The sequence below is a fragment of the Chiloscyllium plagiosum genome, unplaced genomic scaffold, assembly GCF_037043375.1.
Source record: "Chiloscyllium plagiosum isolate Xiang-an unplaced genomic scaffold, Cpla_swu_hap1 HiC_scaffold_43, whole genome shotgun sequence".
Classification (NCBI taxonomy): domain Eukaryota; kingdom Metazoa; phylum Chordata; class Chondrichthyes; order Orectolobiformes; family Hemiscylliidae; genus Chiloscyllium; species Chiloscyllium plagiosum.
Window position 1 is genome coordinate 22,042,665 of NW_028270181.1, and position 18,015 is coordinate 22,060,679.

General features: G+C 43.4%; 1 protein-coding gene across 12 annotated transcripts in view; it reads left to right on the forward strand.

Annotated features, from left to right (window-relative positions):
- ptpn20 (protein tyrosine phosphatase non-receptor type 20) overlaps nucleotides 1–18,015 on the forward strand; it is a 440,815-nt gene that overhangs the window by 124,341 nt on the left and 298,459 nt on the right. For 10 of the 12 annotated variants that reach the window (XM_087982468.1, XM_087982474.1, XM_087982476.1 and 7 more), the window contains exons 6-7: nucleotides 1,598–1,718; nucleotides 3,905–4,303. In XM_087982468.1, the coding sequence (XP_087838594.1) occupies nucleotides 1,598–1,718; nucleotides 3,905–4,303 (520 nt within the window). Of the gene's footprint in view, nucleotides 1–1,597; nucleotides 1,719–3,904; nucleotides 4,304–16,320; nucleotides 16,409–18,015 lie in introns of those variants that run through there. The other 2 variants (XM_087982479.1, XM_087982478.1) reach the window with 2 other exon arrangements.

Here is an 18,015-nt window from a genome sequence, read left to right on the forward strand (position 1 = left end):
CGACACATGCTACCTTTCTAAACGAGAAACCTTTTGCCTCTATGCAGTCCGTATCCCTCTATTCCCTGCCTATTCATGTGTCTGTCATGATGCCTCTAAAACATTGCTATTTTATCTGCTTCCACCAGGCAACACATTGCAGGTACTTACCACCCTCTGCGTAAAAAACTTGGCCTCACACATCTCCTTTAAATTTTCCCTCTTTTACCTTAAACCTCTGTCCTTTAGTTATTGATATTTCTACCCTGGAAAAAAAAGACTCCAACTATCCATTGTATCCATGCCTCTCATAATTTTCTAGTATCAAGTCGCCACCAAATCCCCCCCCCCCCCCCAACAGCCTCTGATGTTCAAATGAAAATAAACCAATAAACCAAATTTGCCCAACTGTCCTCATAGCTAATATCCGCAAAACCCGTCAACATTCTGGTAATCTGTTTCCGCACCCTCTCCAAAGCCTCAGAGTAGCAACTCACTATGTAGAAACACTTCAATCCTGGATTTGATTGGAATTATTTTTCAAAGGAGTGCAGTTTTTAGGATATTGCGAACAATTCTGGTCCCCTGCTATAGGAAGGACATTGTTAAAGTAGAAAAAGCCAGAAAAAAAGTTTATAAGGGTTTTGCCAGAATTGGGAGCTTGAGATAGAAAGAGAGTCTGGGATTCTTTCTTTCCCCCAGAGCATGGGAGGCTGTGGGGTGAACTTACAGAGATTTATGAAATCATGAGCAGTGCATATAAGGTGAATTACCAAAGTCTTTTTCCTTGAGTAGGGGAGTCCAAGACTAGACGGTATTCGTATAAGGTGAGAGGGGGAAGATTTAAAAAGGTCCTAAGGGACAACGTTTTCATGCAGAGGGTGGTGCATGTATGGAATGAGCTGCCAGAGGAAGTGGTGGAGGCTGGTACAATTACAACATTTAAAAGGCATCTGGATGGGTATATGAACAGGAAGGGTTTAGAGGGAGTCAAAAAGTGTAATGCTGGAAAAGCACAGCAGGTCAGGCAGCGTCTGAGGAGCAGGAGAGTTGACATTTTGGGCAGAAGCTCATCATTAGGAATGCAGGGGGTCCAAGGGGATTGAGAGATAAATGGGAGAGGGTGTGGGACTTGGGGGAAGGTAGCTTGGAAGGCAATACTTAGATGAAGGTGGGAACAGAGTGTGGGGTGGATAGATGGGAAGGAAGGTGGACAGGTAGGCTTGTTTCAGAGGGCAGTGCCAAGTTGGAGGGTTGGATCTGGGATAAGGTGGGGAAGGGGAAATGCGGTAACTGGTGAAATTGACATTGATTCCCTTTGGTTGGAGGGTCCCAAGGCGGAAGATGAGGCGTTCTTCCTCCAGGCGTCGGATGATATGGGCCAAGTGCTGGCAAACGGGACTAGTTTAGTTTAGGAATCCTGATCAGTGTGGAGGAGTTGGTCTGAAGAGTTTATTCCATGTTCTATGACTCTATTATACAAACCAAGACAATTCCATCCATTAAAAATAGAGCTATCACTTCCTACAGGAATCTAATGTGCCACAGTTTCCAACAGAACTGATTCTTACCCTGATGACAAATACATATCTAAAATATCTTCTCATTGCTATTCCAGGTCCAAAAGGAAGACAGTGTCACCAACCAACCTGATCGAAGCACTGTCATCAGGGAGAGGCTACATCGTAAACAAAATCCGGAACTAGCTGCTGTGACCCGCAGAATCAATAACCACAAAGGTAGTCTTTTAAAACTTGGGGACTTAATAGCTCTGTAATAAAATGGCTCAGCATGTCAGAGTTTTATAAACCTTCGTCCTCAGGAGGGTGCCAGGCTGTTCTGAGCATGAAAAGGCAGGAGATGCTCTTAGCCGGCAAGTTGCTTGAGCAATCTGGAGATTTAACAGGTGACCGGTCTTGTTAACCCACTCTGCCTGGTGACAGCAGGGGAGCAATATTGCAAATCGAGTGATTGCGTGAATGGTAATATTTCTCTCAGCAAGTGTCCCGTTGAAACATGACTTTAATTATCATTGCGTGCCATTGAGAGGTGAGGTGCAGACGGAACGCTGTTATCATCAATTCAGACGGCTAATCGATGGGCCACAGTTTGAGGGTTTGATGACATGTTGCAATAAAGTTCCCACTTGTTGTGTGGCTGAGATTACATTGTACAGTATTAGTAACAAGTATTCTTCTGAAATTTAAAGGGATGATCATTTAGAACTGAGATGAGGAAGCATTTCTTCAGACAGCGGGTGGGGACTCTGTAGAACTCATTGTCACAGAGGGCGTGGAGACCAAGTTATTGAGTGTATTTAAGACAGTGATAAAATAGGTTCTTGATGAATAAAGGGGTCAAGGGTTACAGGGAGAAGGCAGGAGAATTGAGTTGAGAAACATGTCAGCCATGATTGAATGGCAGAGCAGACCTGATGGGCTCAATGGCCTAATTTCTGCTTCTTTATCTTATCGTACCCAGACACACCCCCTACCCAATCCCATAATCCTGCATTTCCCATCGCTGATCCACCTAGCCTTCCCATCCCTGGACACTATGGGCAATTTAGCATGGCCAACCCACCTAACCTGCATATCTTTGGACTGTGGGAGGAAACTGGAGCACCCGGAGGAAACCCACGCAGACACGGGGAGAATGTGCAAACTCCATACAGTCACCCGAGGCTGTAATTGAACCCAGGTCCCTGGCGCTGTGAGGCAGCAGTGCTAATCACCATGCCTCCCATGGTCTTGTGTGTCTACCATTTCGCCTGTTTATGGATCTGTTTAATTTAACTGGGCTAATGAGTATATCAAATGGACAGAAGATTTTATGAAGCATGGGTTCTGTTTCCTGCTACTTGTGCTTTCTGTCACTGCTTTTTCCTCTGGAAACTGCCACATCCCTAGTATCTCACTCAAACAGTAACTCTTCATTCCTGGTTTCTGACAGCGACTCTTGCCAGGACAGCAGAACCCAATCCTGCCTTCACCTGCCTGAGCTGAACCCATGAGATGTAGTCAGATATGAAGGTCTCCCTTGTGTACTTCCCCTTTCCACTGAAGGGATCTTAAGACCAAAGGCAACGATCCAGGGTGGGAGCAGCTAATCTGATACAGAGCTGGAATTTTTTTGTGCTTTCATTGGACAAGCTTAATGAGGCAATATGGTAGAGATGGGGTGACCCTGTTTCCTGCCTATAAGACACTGACTGGACCAAGGTCAGGTTTGGCAAGAATTTCCTATAACGAACCCCCAACAATCTGCTTCAAACCTCAGCCTCTGTGTAACTGTTTCCTTTTGACACAGGAAACATCCTTGTATTCCATTGCAGTCGGGCAATGAAAAGGTTAATAACCCACAATGCCAATTTGTGTCGGAATCCAACGTTGGACTGAGACTCCTTAAATTCATTTCCAGCAAACTTTCTTGCTTTCATTTCAATTTGAAACCTCACAGAGCTCCATCTTTTAAATACTGAAGTAACATTGGGGGAGGGTGCTTTGGCCTTCTGTACAAATAAATGCAAAATATTCTCATCATTGTGACATTGGTAAATGCAGTGCAAACACCACTGAGATCACAATAATTACTGGGTTGCTCCTTCGGTATGTTAATCTATAATCAATAATCTAAAGATCACTGTGGAATGTTCATTGTCCACTAATCTTCTTCTGTGTGATTCAGATTTACGTCACCATTGGTTCATTTTTCATCAACTTTCTTTTGGGAGTTTCTTCAGTGCTTGAAATTCTAATTACTGAGAAAAGATTGTGCTAATTGTGGTAATTGGGATTATAATAGCGAAAGGCACATCTCCTGTGGTAATTGCACTTGCTAACTCCACGGTTCGATAAATTGATGCTCTTCCTGTCAATAACTCTGAGTTGACATGACCAGTTTGTGCGAATTCTTTGTCTTTCAGGAGTGAACAGTGTTGCACAGCCGACAGAAGCAGGCATTGACTTGTGGATTTCCCGCAGGTCCCTTAGTTACCAGTCTCCCTCCCCCTCAGCCCCCATCACCAAGAGCTTCAGTGGAGACTGTGTCCCAAGGAATGGCAGTGTCATGTCTTTCGCTGTGATCCCAGATGCTAACGGAAACTACAATGTTTCCAAGCCTCTCATGGGGGTTTCTTCCTATAGTCAGCACCTTTCGAGGTCTAGGGAGTTCCTAACGGGCAGACCGCAGCAGGCAACTCTGGGGAACAAGGAGCCTCACAGTTCTTCAGCTGCCTCCATCACTTCAGCACTAGATGCCTTTAGAAGAGTCAAAGAGGGGCAAGGCGGGCTACAGAGACTGGAAAGCCCAATGCTGTCAGAGGGTAAGTCGAACTGGAGGTAGAATTTTCACATTGCAAAGATAATCTATGTTAATGACATTCAGCGTCTGTGACTTCCCCTTTCATCCATTGTCGGCCATGTTTTTGTGACCTCTCTCCCTTATTAACACTCTTACTTTTAGCTGTTGGTCAAATTATGAAGGTTTTGCAACCAGGGAAGAAGATAAGGAAAAATTAATTCTTTCCAATAATGTACTGACCGCCTTCAGGGTCAAGATCTTGACTAGATTCAAAGATCAATGAGCGCAGATCAAGCAATGCTGCTAGTGCCTGGTATATATTGCATCCGATGTCTTTAAGAAAATCAGATGCAGTATAAAGGTGGTTGCTGCTTCACTATCATTCCGATTCATCTGCTTACATAGAACCCAGGATGTGGAGGTGCCGGTTTTGAACTGGGGTGGACAAAGTCAGAAGTCACACAACACCAGGTTATAGTCCAACAAGTGTATTTGAAAACACAAGCTTTCGGAGCGCTGCTCCTTCATCAGGTGAACACTGTGATTTCCAATAAACCTGTTGGACAATAACGTGGTGCTGTGCGACTTCTGCCTTCGTATAACTAATATCATTCCCAGACTGCGATGGTGCAGTATAAACATTAATGCACAGATCTACAGAGTGTGTAGGCTCAGGGGAATTTGGCCATGTGTATTCATCTTTGAAGGTGTCAGGACATGTAAAAGAGAGAATAACAAAGCCTATGGAACCTCAGATTTCATAAGTCGAGGCCTTGGATACAAAAACAGGGAAGGTATGCTGAACCGATAGGCCACAGCCAGAATAATGCACCAAGTTCTGGTTAGCAGCATAATCTACAAAGCATGTAAGGCTCCTCTACAGGGAGCAGAGGAGAGGTATCACAATAGTCCCAGGGATTGAGGATGACGTTGGGGCGCGGGGTGTACTCAGTTACAAGGTTAGATTAGAAAGGCTGCAGTTATTCTCCTTGGAACAACAGAGATTGAGAGGAGATTGGATAAAAGTGGATAAGATTATGACTGGTTTTGATAAAGTAGGTAAGGAAAATGTTTTCTCATCAGCTGAGTGTACAAAGGCTTGGAAACACAGATTTAAAATCTCGGGCAAGAGATGAAACATATATGTGAGAAAAATGAAATTTCTTTATCCAGAGACTGATAATAAACAGGAATTCATTGTTCATGTGGATGGTGGAAGCAGGAAGTTTCAATAATTCCAAAACGAAATTGAATGGCGCTGTAAGGAAATAAACTTACTAGTATAGACTCGATGGGCCAAGTGGTCTGTTTCTGTTCTGTAAATGTGTCTATGACTGTGTAAGAATAAGGTATGTGACAATCTAATAACCTGACTTGCTTATTATGATTATATAATCATTCTGAACACATTTATAGCTTTGGATGTTCAGAACACCTTTCTGAGATTCTCTGTAAGGCATGACATGAATTAAATTCACTGACTGAAAAGTTAAATCTTTGGACCTTTCAGCATTCTGGAACAGTATCAGCGACTTGCATTAAAATAGTGCCACTTAATCCAGTAAAATGTCTGAAGGTGCTTTGATGACAAAGTATTGAGTAAAAGTTTACATGGAGTCACAGGTAATATCGGGACAGGTGAGATCAAAGGAGTAGGTTATAAAGAGTGAATTAAAAGAGGAAAGAGATTAAGGGAAATGTAGAGAAGGAATTCCACAGCTTAGGAGCTACCTGAAGGCACATCTACCACTGAAATGGAATTAAAATATGGGATGTGCATGAGACCATAGATTAGATTCCCTACAGCGTAGAAACAGGCCCTTCAGCTCAGCAAGTCCACACCGACCCTCTGAAGAATAACCCACCCAGACCCATTTCCCTCTGACTAATGCACCTTACACTACAGACAATTTAGCATGGCCAATCCACCTAACCTGCACATCTTTGGACTGTGGGAGGAAATGGGAGCACCTGAAGGAAACCCACACAGACACAGGAGAATGTGCAAGCTCCATACAAACAGTCATCTGAGGCAGGAATTGAACACAGGTCCCTGGTGCTATGAGGTAGCAGTGCTAGCCACTGAGCCACCATGCTGCCGGAGGTGGAGAGATCTTTGAGGGCTGGAGTACATTACAGAGATTGGAAAGAGTGAGGTCATGAAGCATTTGAATTTACATGAACATTTACATTCGGATTAAACCTCGGCACAACATCGTGGGCCAAAGGGCCTGTTCTGTGCTGTACTTTTCTATGTTCTATATATGTTCATACAACTGAGAAACATAGAAATTAGGAACAGGACTAGGCCCATTAGCCCCTTGAACCTGCTCCTTCTTTCAATAAGATCATGATTAACCTAATTACCTTCATTCCCATGTACCGATAATAATCATTCCATCCCCCTGCCTTATTTCTTAAGAATGTATCTACCTTAAAACTGTAGTTGAAGAAGAGTCCCAAAGAATGGATGAGATAAGGCAAGAGGCACAGACTCCAGATGGATGAGAAACCAAAACTAATGGAAGAACATTCTGTGGAGTATTTTATACGTGCCTCAGCAAGTTACCATTCATTGTTCCAACCAATATGTCGAACTTTCTCTTCCATTTCTGGTGTTTTGTGCTTGGCCTATAAAGTTCAGAGTGCACCTCCAGTTAATTTCTCGATTTCACACTTTATCTTTGTGGAATAAGTGGAACAAGAAATGGATCATGCTCCATTAAATTTCAATTTTCTTTGGCTTTCAATTCCCATGAGTTGCCTTTTGACGATATCCAGAAGTCATATTACAACGTAATTCATTTCCTGTCATAGTGTGCATCATTCCTCAGCCTGACTGACGGAATTTAAGATGCACAATTCTTGATAGAGAATCAGTGTCATGAGTTTTACGTGCTCTCCATCTTTTCAGGGTGGACAGTCATGCGGTACTATACAGAAACGTTAACATGAGATTATCCAATTTATCCGAGGCACACAATCTTGATCTTGTCTTGTGGCTAGTGACTTAGTTTTGGAGTTTCAAATTTGCTTGATCTTTTGAATTCGATTAGACCATCATTCAAGATCAGACAGTGTCTTCAGAGGAGAAAATTTCAGCTAAACCATCAGCTTAACTCTTTAAAGCAGTTCAGGCACTGCATCTTCCCTAATAGGACTGTCAACATCTTTTGATAATTGAGAATCTAGATCCTATGAGGAGTTGCAATGATACATGGGAGCCAAATGCCAAAAAAAGCTAGATGATTCAAAGTGGTGTTACATGGGTTGAAGTGCTGTCAGATCATCCAATATTTCTTTTGCTGTGCAATTTGTGTGCCTACCATTCCATAACAGATTGATGGACATTGGCATGGAAAAAGAAGTCTCTTTTTTCATGTTAGGATGAACCTAAGTAGTCTTTAACAGCTTTTTGATTAAATCAACAAGTGAATATTTTACCTTGGATCAGATTTGTTTTTGGACAACGAAAAGAGAGAAGATTTGGAGGTGTCATGTGCATAAGGCATATGATACCTGAAAGTGTTAACTGATATCACAAGACAAGCTGCGCCCATCAGAATATGAAAGACCATTCCTGGGAAGATTTGACTGGTTTTATTTTACTAACTCATTGGTTGTTGGGCTTGAGTTAAGTTCCAGGAAGCTTACCTGCGATCTCGTAAGTGACTATAATGCAAATCAGTATGAAGTGAGTAGTGATTGAGCACAATGGGACAAATAAAGTCACCATAGTATTGCTCTCCCTTTGAAAGAGAGAGAGGGGTGGGGGCTGCGCAATAGCGGAGAGTCTAACCTGATCGTCACCACACCTCAGGCAATGGGTGAGGTTAAGAAGGCATGACCTTCTGGTGTAGCTGTTGAACCCACACTGTTGGCTTAACTCTACATGTACAAGCCAGCTGTCTCGCCAACTGAGCTAACCAATCTCCTTCCATTCGGACTGAGTAACTTAAACTAATACTGAAAAGAAGGACTAGGGGCAACAGTGCCTTCAGGTGGTTCCAGTGGAAAGAGTCACAACAATTTGCCAGTTGTAAGTTTAAGGCAAGACCTCTAAAATACCTTTAGATTCACTCCACTGATCTGAAATGGCGCAAAACCCGAGGAAAAGGGGCAAACTTAAAACATAAACCAGAATGTTTTGTGAGTGTTGATCAGCCATCAAGTTAGGTCTAACTTTGCTGGTCTTGACTCAGCAGAAGCAGTCTGAGTTTGGAGTCAGACGAGGGATTCTGGATTCAGATTCCACCCTAGAGTCAGACAGTTTAGCTGTTCAAGTCCTGCTCCAGGAACCACTGCTTTTATTCTTTTAGGCGACATAAAAATGAAATGATCTGAACACGGTTAATTTGCAGAGTTCGAGTGAGCCAAACAGGCATTTGGGTGATTCTCATTGTCTGGAAGTCAGTTTCAATGAGAATGTAAATTGCTTTCGATGATTTTCAAGAAAATTTGAAAGCACCTTTTCAGAGAATTTGCAACTGTCATGCATCTTGTAGAGTTAATTCGCTAGGGAGAGATTGATCTTCGAATCCTTACAGTGTGGAAGCAGGCCATTCAGCCCATCAAGTCCACACTGACCCTCCAAAGAGCATCCCACCTAGACCTATACCTCTACCCCATCCCTGTAACCCTGCATTGCGCATAGTTAACCTACGTAGTCTGTGCATCCCTGGCCACTACAGGCAATTTAGCACAGCCGATCCGAACCTGTATTAGACTGTTGGGAGGAAACCCACACAGACAGTCACCTGAGGGTGGAATTGAACCTGCGTCCCTGGCGCTGTGAGACAGCAGTGCTAACCACTGTGCCATATTGGTGATGCTGACATTCACACAAATGTAGTGGAACTCTAATTCAAAGTCAGTTAAGGTCCTGTGTTTCCCATCCATCATTAGTGCTGAAAAATAGCTTTGAGCATAGTCATTCTGCAAAAGCTCATTTATAGATGTGGAAAAAGGCATTCGAAGCCTTGCTCCTCTGCAAACATTTTGTCAATTTATTTAGTGAAAGGGAGCACTATTAATAGGCCAACAGACATCATCAATTTAAGCTGTCTAGCTGCTGTTTCAGCACACTCAGGACATTGACAGACTGGAACGTTGTATACAGAGCTCTCTGAGAAGAAAATTAGTTCCTGATCTCAATGCAATATTGTGCTATACTTCAGAAAACCAAGGAGTGAAGGATAGAACTGGACACCTTTCCACACTTGCAAAAGTGTTTATTTATGGAGATGCACAGTATACCGATGCAAATCCCCACTCTAAACACTAAATTCCTATTTGTTGCAAAACATGTGAAGCCCCAGTTAAAGCCTACAACCTGCATCCAAGAAAATACAATTCATATACAATTAACATGCACTACTATGTGGCATAGTGGCATAGTGGTTAACACTGCCTCACAGTGCCAGGGGCCTGGGTTCAATTCCACCCTCATCAGACTGTCTGTGTGAAGTTTGTGCATTTTGCCAGGGTTTCCTCCCACAATCCAGAGATGTACAGGTTAGGTGGATTGGCTGTGCTAAATTGCCCATGGTGTCAGGGGATGTGCAGGCTATGTGGATTAGCCCTGGGAAATGCAGGGTTATAGAGTACGGGTCTGGATGGGATGGTGTTTGGAGGGTTAGCATGGACTTGATGGACTGAGTGGCCTGATTCACCACCATAGGGATCCTGTTGGTCTGCAGCATTTTGCATTGGTATCAGCCTGCATTATTGATGAGGGATTGCTGTCTTTTACATCACAAGCCCACTCAGTTTTACTTGTCCCCCCTGAAATAACTGAGCTGAGTTTTCCAGACATTTTGCCTTTCTCTGTCATAAATTAGCAGAGAATACATCAGAACTTTGCTTTAATGCCCACATCAGCATGTCATAAATCATTTGTTCGCCGTTTGCAAATTCCTCACGTAGCCATTGTACTTTCAAAGGCAGGCCGCCTCCTGATTGCGTCACACTTACTTTCTGTCAGCCTTGAAGTGTCACTGTTCACACTTGAGGCACTTCAATTTGGATGCTGAGTCAGTATGAGTAATGCCACAAGAAAGCTTCTATAATCCAAAAACAAAATTCTCATCCAGTTTGTCTCGCCTATTGTGCTAACAGAGTTGACTCATCTGTTGGCTGCATATTCTTGGAGTAAGGGACATAGGCAGGTTCTTTAACACTAAAAAGGAAGTCCTGTTGGAATTGAGCATTGGCAGGTGGATGTCAAGATTTTTTAGATTAGATTCCCTACAGTTTGGAATCAGGCTCTTCGGCCCAACAAGTCCACACCGACCCTCCGAAGAGTAACCCACCACCCTCTGACTATCCCCTAACACTATGGGCAATTTAGCATAGCCAATTCACCTGACCTGCACATCTTTGTACAGTGGGAGGAACCCAGAGGACCTGGAGGGAACCCATACAGACACAGGGAGAATGTGCAAACTCCACACAGACAGTTGCCCGAGGCTGGAATTGAACCTGGAACCCCGGTGCTTTGAGGCAGCAGTGCTAACCACTGAGCCACTGTTATATTTATTGGACTTGTCTATAATATTCTTCACATTTATGTGCCCCACCATGCAAATGACACACGTGAATACATGGCTAACAAAGCAGAGGAACTTATTGTCCCTGGAACTACCTGAATAGCAGCAAGAGACTGGCATAAGGTTTCTTGGTTGCATGATCTCTCATATGCTGAATAATGACGTTCTATAATTCCATTACAAACCAGTAGACCTCAGAGAATTTTCAATTTTAACTGGTAGTGTTGGTGGCTGATGAGTATGCATCAGTTAAGAGTCATAGAGTCATAGGGGTGTACCGCATGGAAACAGACCCTTCGGTCTAACCTGCCCATGCTGACCAGATATCCCAGCCCAATCTAGTCCCACCTGCCAGCACCCGGCCCATATCCCTCCAAACCCTTCCTATTCATATACCCATCCAAATGCCTCTTAAATGTTGCAATTGTACCAGCCTCCACCATATCCTCTGGCAGCTCATTCCATATACATACCACCCGCTGTGTGAAAAAGTTGCTCCTGAGGTCTCTTTTATATCTTTCCCCTCTCACCCTAAATCTATGCCCTCTAGTTCTGGACTCCCCGACCCCAGGGAAAAGACTTTGTCTATTTATCCTATCCATGCCCCTCATGATTTTATAAACCTCTATAAGGTCACCCCTCAGCCTCCGATGCTCCAGGGAAAACAGCCCCAGCCTGTTCAGCCTCTCCCTATAGCTCAGATCCTCCAACCCTGGCAACATCCGAGTCTGGATGATGTTTAATGTATAAAAGTTAAACCAGTGATTTTTCATAGAATCCCTGCATTTTAGAAGGAGGCCAGCAAGTCCACACTGACCCTCCATAGAGCATCCCACCCAGAAACACCTCCGACCTATCCCAATAACCCTGCATTTCCGATGGCCAACCCACCTAACCTGCATATCTGTGGACTGTGGGAGGGAACAGTAGCACCCTAGGGACGTGCAATAAATGCTGTCGAGCCAGTGATGTCCACGTCCCACAGTTGAATAAAAATAAACCCAGAGGAAGCCCATGCAGACACGTGGAGAATATGCAACTCCCCAGAGAGAATTGTCCAAGGGTGGAATCAAACCTGGGTCTCTGGCACTGTGAGGCAGCAGTGTTTACCACTGAGCCACTCGTGCTGCCCACTTCTACAAGTGGTTTTGTTTCTGGACCTTGTGTATTTATTTTGCATGGGCTTTATCCATTAGCAGTAGCAAACTTGAGGTTTTCATTGTGTCAAGGTTTAGACTGCGTGATAGAATCATCTTCTTGTATTAATTTTGTCCTATTCAAGTTACCGATCTGTTCCTCTTGTCACCTCCAGGGAACAGACAGTCCCAAGAAGTTGCTACATTTGATTGTTCCAAAATATTAGTTACATTCAATACAGCTGAGCAAGAAAGGTGGGAATTGTTGCAAGGTTTTCACAAGGTCACTCAGAACAATTGAAGAGTTACTGAACAACAGTCAATTTTGGGCAGTTGGCTAGACACAGTCCCAGGAAAAGATTGCTGCCTTTGGGCTCGTAGTCAGTCAGGAGGAGGAGGAAGAAGAAACTCCAACCTGGAAAAGTGCTGCTGTAGCAAACTCAGAGCCTTAGGAAAAGCTAAGGAAGCTGGGAGTTAGGGCTCAGGAAATATTCTAGTAGCAGTGGGGCTTGGAAGAAGTTATGTGACATTGAAAGTTCATTGGAACTGTGAGTGACTGTGAAAGAAGCCCACATGTCATATTTGCTTGGTTCAGCAGAGAAATGTTCAGAGAAATGCAGGGGCAATACCAACTTGGCAAAGTTAGCTGTCAGTGAAAAAGCAAATGTTGCGCCTGTGAGTAAGATGCTGGAGTACGGTTTTTAGAATCAAGGGGGGCAAAGTCCCAGGAAAGGAATGTGAAGAATGAGAGTGTGAGCAGTCACTGGGGTAGTTCGTGATCCTTTTTGCGAGAGTTCTAAAGTTACAGTTTTGAAAGAAAAAAAATTGAAATTCCTTTGTGAATTTAATGACACTTGATGCGCTGTTGCAACAGTAATGACTTGTGCAGGGGGTTTGGAGCTGTAATTGGGGAATAGTTTGCTGCAAAGAAATCTATGCAATCTGCTTTGACTGTACTGAATGTGCTTTGGGGGCGTGCACGTCTGTTACTCATGTTTGCCACATTAATGTTAATTGGAGTAATATAATGTAGATAAAGCAAATTGTATTACTGTTCTTACCTTCTATGTAAAGTCTGGTGTTTGTTCAAGTCAATGGAATCTTGTCATTTGTCTTTGTGTGTAAATATCGGAATCTCACATTTTGTCTACTTTAAAAATGTTATTGATCCGTACCTAGACCATTACATTTGGCATTCAAATCCAGCATCGTAATAAGTATCAATGGCGAACTGAGCTGATACTATTGAACACCCTACAGTGTGGAAGCAGTCCAATCAGCCCATTGATTCCATTAGGCCCGTCCAAAGAGCATCCCACCCAGACCAAAAAAGCTCCTGCGGTGTTACAAGAGCAGTGCAATGTTTTGCAGTTGTGGAAGCTGAGGGGTGACCTTATAGAGCTTTATAAAATCATGAGGGGCACAGATAGGGTAAATAGACAATGTCTTTTCCCCCAGGGTAGGGGAGTCCAAAACTAGAGGGCATAGGTTTAAGTTGAGAGGGGAAAGATATAAAAGGGAACTAAGGGGCAACTTTTTTTATGCAGATGGTTGTTGCGTGAATGGAATGAGCTGCCAGAGGAAATGGTGGAGGCTGGTACAATTACAACATTCAAAAGGCAACTGGATGGGTATAAGAATAAGTGGGTTTTAAAGGGATATGGGCCAAATGCTGGCAAATGGGATTAGATTAGTTTTGGAAACATGGTGCCACTGTTTAAGAAGGGTGGTAAGGACAAGCCAGGGAACTATAGACCAGTGAGCCTGACATCGGTGGTGGGCAAGCTGTTGGAGGGAATCCTGAGGGACAGGATGTTCATGTATTTGGAAAGGTAAGGACTGATTAGGGATAGTCAACATGGCTTTGTGTATGGGAAATCATGTCTCACAAACTTGATTGAGTTTTTTGAGGAAGTAACAAAGAGGATTGATGAGGGCAGAGCGGTAGATGTGATCTATATGGATTTCAGTAAGGCGTTCGACAAGGTTCCCCATGGGAGACTGATTAGCAAGGTTAGACCTCCTGGAATACAGGGAGAACTAGCCAATTGGGTACAGAGCTGGCTCAAAGGTAGAAGACAGAGGGTGGTGGTGAAGGGTTGTTTTTCAGACTGGAGGCCTGTGACCAGTGGAGTGCCACAAGAATCAGTGCTGGGCCCTCTACTTTTTGTCATTTACATAAATGATTTGGATATGAGCATAAAAGGTACAGTTAGTAAGTTTGCAGATGACACTAAAATTGGAGGTGTAGTGGACAGCGAAGAGGATTACCTCAGATTACAACAGGATCTTGACCAGATGGGCCAATGGGCTGAGAAGTGGCAGATGGAGTTTAATTCAGTTAAATGTGAGGTGCTGCATTTTGGGAAAGCAAATCATAGCAGGACTTATACACTTAATGGTAAGGTCCTAGGGAGTGTTGCTGAACAAAGAGACCTTGGAATACAGGTTCATAGCTCCTTGAAAGTGGAGTCGCAGGTAGATAGGATAGTGAAGAAGGCATTTGGTATGCTTTCCTTTTTTGGTCAGAGTATTGAGTACAGGAGTAGGAAGGTCATGCTGCTGCTGTACAGGACATTGGTTAGGCCACTGTTGGAATATTGCGTGCAATTCTGGTCTCCTTTCTATCGGAAAGATGTTGTGAAATTTGAAAGGGTTCAGAAAAGATTTACAAGGATGTTGCCAGGATTGGAGGATTTGAGCTATTGGGAGAGGCTGAACAGGCTGGGGCTGTTTTCCCTGGAGTATCGGAGGCTGAGGGGTGACCTTATAGAGGTTTACAAAATTATAAGGGGCGTGGATTGGATAAATAGGCAAAGTCTTTTCCCTAGGATCGGGGAGTCCAGAACTAGAGGGCATAGGTTTAGGGTGAGAGGAGAAATGTATAAAAGAGACCTAAGGGACAATATTTTCACAAAGAGGGTGGTATGGGTATGGAATGTGCTGCCAGAGGAAGTGGTGGAGGCTGGTACAATTGCAACATTTAAGAGGCATTTGGATGGGTATATGAATAGGAAGGGTTTGGAGGGATATGGGCCGGGTGCTAAAAGGTGGGACTTGATTGGGTTGGGATATCTGGTCGGCATGGACCGGTTGGACTGAAGGGTTTATTTCTATGCTGTACAACTCTATGGCTCTATGATATCTGGTCGGCATGGAAGAGTTGGACCGAACGTTCTATTTCAGTGCTATGCAACTCTATAAATCTATTTATCCCTCAGCTACCATGACAAAAACAGATACCCGCCGGTCACTCACCCCCGTTCGATGTGGGACCTTGCTGCCTGTGTACCTACATCGCTAAAGTCACTGTTCAGGATGACCTAAGGTTGTGACAGATGGCACACGAGTACAGATCTTTCTTTCTACATTCCAAATGGACAAATGACATGTCCAATAGTAAAGGCAATCTGCTTCTAAAAAAGCTGAAGTTCACTTGAGTGCAGCACAGAACAAAGGAAATGAAAAGGATCTTTCCTTTCTTGAACATTTACTGTTCGTGCACCTAGTCTTAAAAGCATTGAAAGCTTATCTGGATTTTAAAATGCACAAGAGAGCTTGATAGGCCAGTTATGCTTCAAACTTTTGCAGGCTAGCATTGTTTAAATGGATCCTCTGTTAAATCAGTAGTTTCTTACAATATTATATAGAACATCACAATAAACCTAACATTCAGTGAACTGAATTTCCCTGACCCAAATGGTTGAGTTATGGAGTCATACAACACGGAAACAGACCCTTCCGTCCAACCAGTTCATAATCCCAGTCTAAACTAATCCCACCTGCCTGCACTTGGGTCTCTAAACATTTCTTATTTATGTACTTATCCAAATGTCTTTTAATCATTGTAACCGTACCCACACTTGCAGCCGCAAGTATAATTGAGGAAGGGTTACACCCGAAATGTTGACTTCTCCACCTTCTGATGCTGCCTGGCTTGCTGTGTCCTTCCAGCCTCCTACTTGTCTAGCAAGTATAACTAAGGCAACTAACTCCACATCTCCAAGTCTTGTCATCTTAGTTTAAGAAAATATGCCAGGGTTCACATCTCTGCAACGGCAAGTTCAAAGTTCAATGGAGTACACCGACAACAGAATCTGGACAGCTCAGCTCATTACTGGAGATAAACTGAAATCTGAAACAGCTACTCTACACAACTTTGGCCAAATCTTGCTTTTGTTTTCAATCAGCACATTAGCATGCAGCAAGGACAAACACATTTATTATCTTTACCCAGCAAGAATGATGAGGCACAGGGAATCAAAGGGGAGAGTTTGTGACTGCTTTAGCAATTAGTTTTGAAATTATTATTAACTGTTCAATAAACATTGGCTTTCCCCTATCTTTTAAACCAGATCATTACGAAAGTCCTCTCTTCCCAGCATGACCTCCAACCCCATCCTGGCTGTTTCACTCTGATTAAGGCAAGAGCCTGGGAGAAAGGTACATTCTTCAGTCTGATTGTTTGTCTTCTTCCGAATGATAATCTATCCTGACAAAGTTAGTATTCTGAAGGACGAGTAATGTATAGGCAATGATTGCATGAGTCACACTAACTAATTTAAGATGGTGATCCAGGCCACGATTCCGCTTCTGAAAGGTTGCAAGTTTCTGATTAGTCAGTCTGTTCACACTTGTCTCTTTGTCTAATGTTTACACTAAACGAGCACAAGAATATAATTACTGATCCCTCATGACTCCTGTAACATTGCAGTGAGAGCTCTATTGTCGACTGCTTTTGTACAATGCTGCACGGCATTCATTATCTGACAGGTATGTGCAGGTGATTGAAACTAAAATTGACTCCAAAGGTTTGGAACAATTTTAACTTGCCTCGCCAGTCAGGCATTGACACGATTGGTTTGCATTCAGCCTGATTTTATCCATATTGAAATCAGTACTGGGGAGGGAAGGGGAAAGGGAGAGTTCGAAATCTTCCCGCTTTTCCTTTTAACTCCAATTTTGGTAATATAACTGGTCTATCCCTCTCTTCATTTCTCGCGCCTCACTTGATATTAAAGCCACCCACCCCAATTAGAGTCATAGAGACGTACAGCACAGAAATAGACCCTTCGGCCCAACTCGCCCATGCCGACCAGATATCCTAAATTAATCGAATCCCATTTGCCAGCATTTGGCCCACATCCCTCTAAACCCTTCCATGTACCCGTCTAGATGCCTTTTCATGTTGTAATTGTACCAGCCTCCACCACTTCTTGTTAATTTCACAATCCTTCAATCGGGTTCATCCAAGTAACTTCACAAAAATCTAAACATGCCTCTTGATGTTCTGTCACAACGACTGCAGCCCAGGTTTTACTGAGCCAAGCTGCAAAGTTCTTCTGATGGAAGAAGAACAGTAAGACTATAAGCTACTTGACAGAGCAGATGGAGAAAGGTTTCTCCCTTGTGGGAGAGACTAGGACCAAAGGACACAATCTCAGTGTAAGGTGTCCAACATTTACAACAGAGATGAGGGGGAATTCCTTCTCTCAGAAGGTTATGAATCTGTGGAAATGCTTTACCACTGAAGGATGTTGAAGCTGTGTCATTAAGCCTATTCAAGGCTGAGGTAGGTAAGATTTTTAATCAGTAAGGGAATGCAGGAAGGTGGATCTGAGGATAGTCAGATCAGCCATGGATGTTATTGAATAGTAGAGCTGATGGGCTGGATGGCTGTGTTGAGCTCCTGGATGTTTTCAGTCAGTCTGCTCAGAGATGGTATTACACACCTCTGGAACAGGTAGGACTTGAACCCAGGCATCTCCTGGTTCAGAGGTCGGGACACTACCTCTGTACTACAAGAGCCCCTTCCTGCTGCACATATGTTCTTATTAAGCCTGTTAGTTCAGGGCCTAATGACTGAGAGATCCAGATGGACAAAAGGATGCTACACCAACCCAATCAGGAATTGTCCATGCACTAAGAACACACATGTTCAAGGGCTAATGGGTTAACTATATGCAATTGATGACAGACAAATTCACCTGTCTGTCAGAGAAGCACGTTTGCATGCCACAAATGAGATTAGGTTCAAGGACGACTGGTCA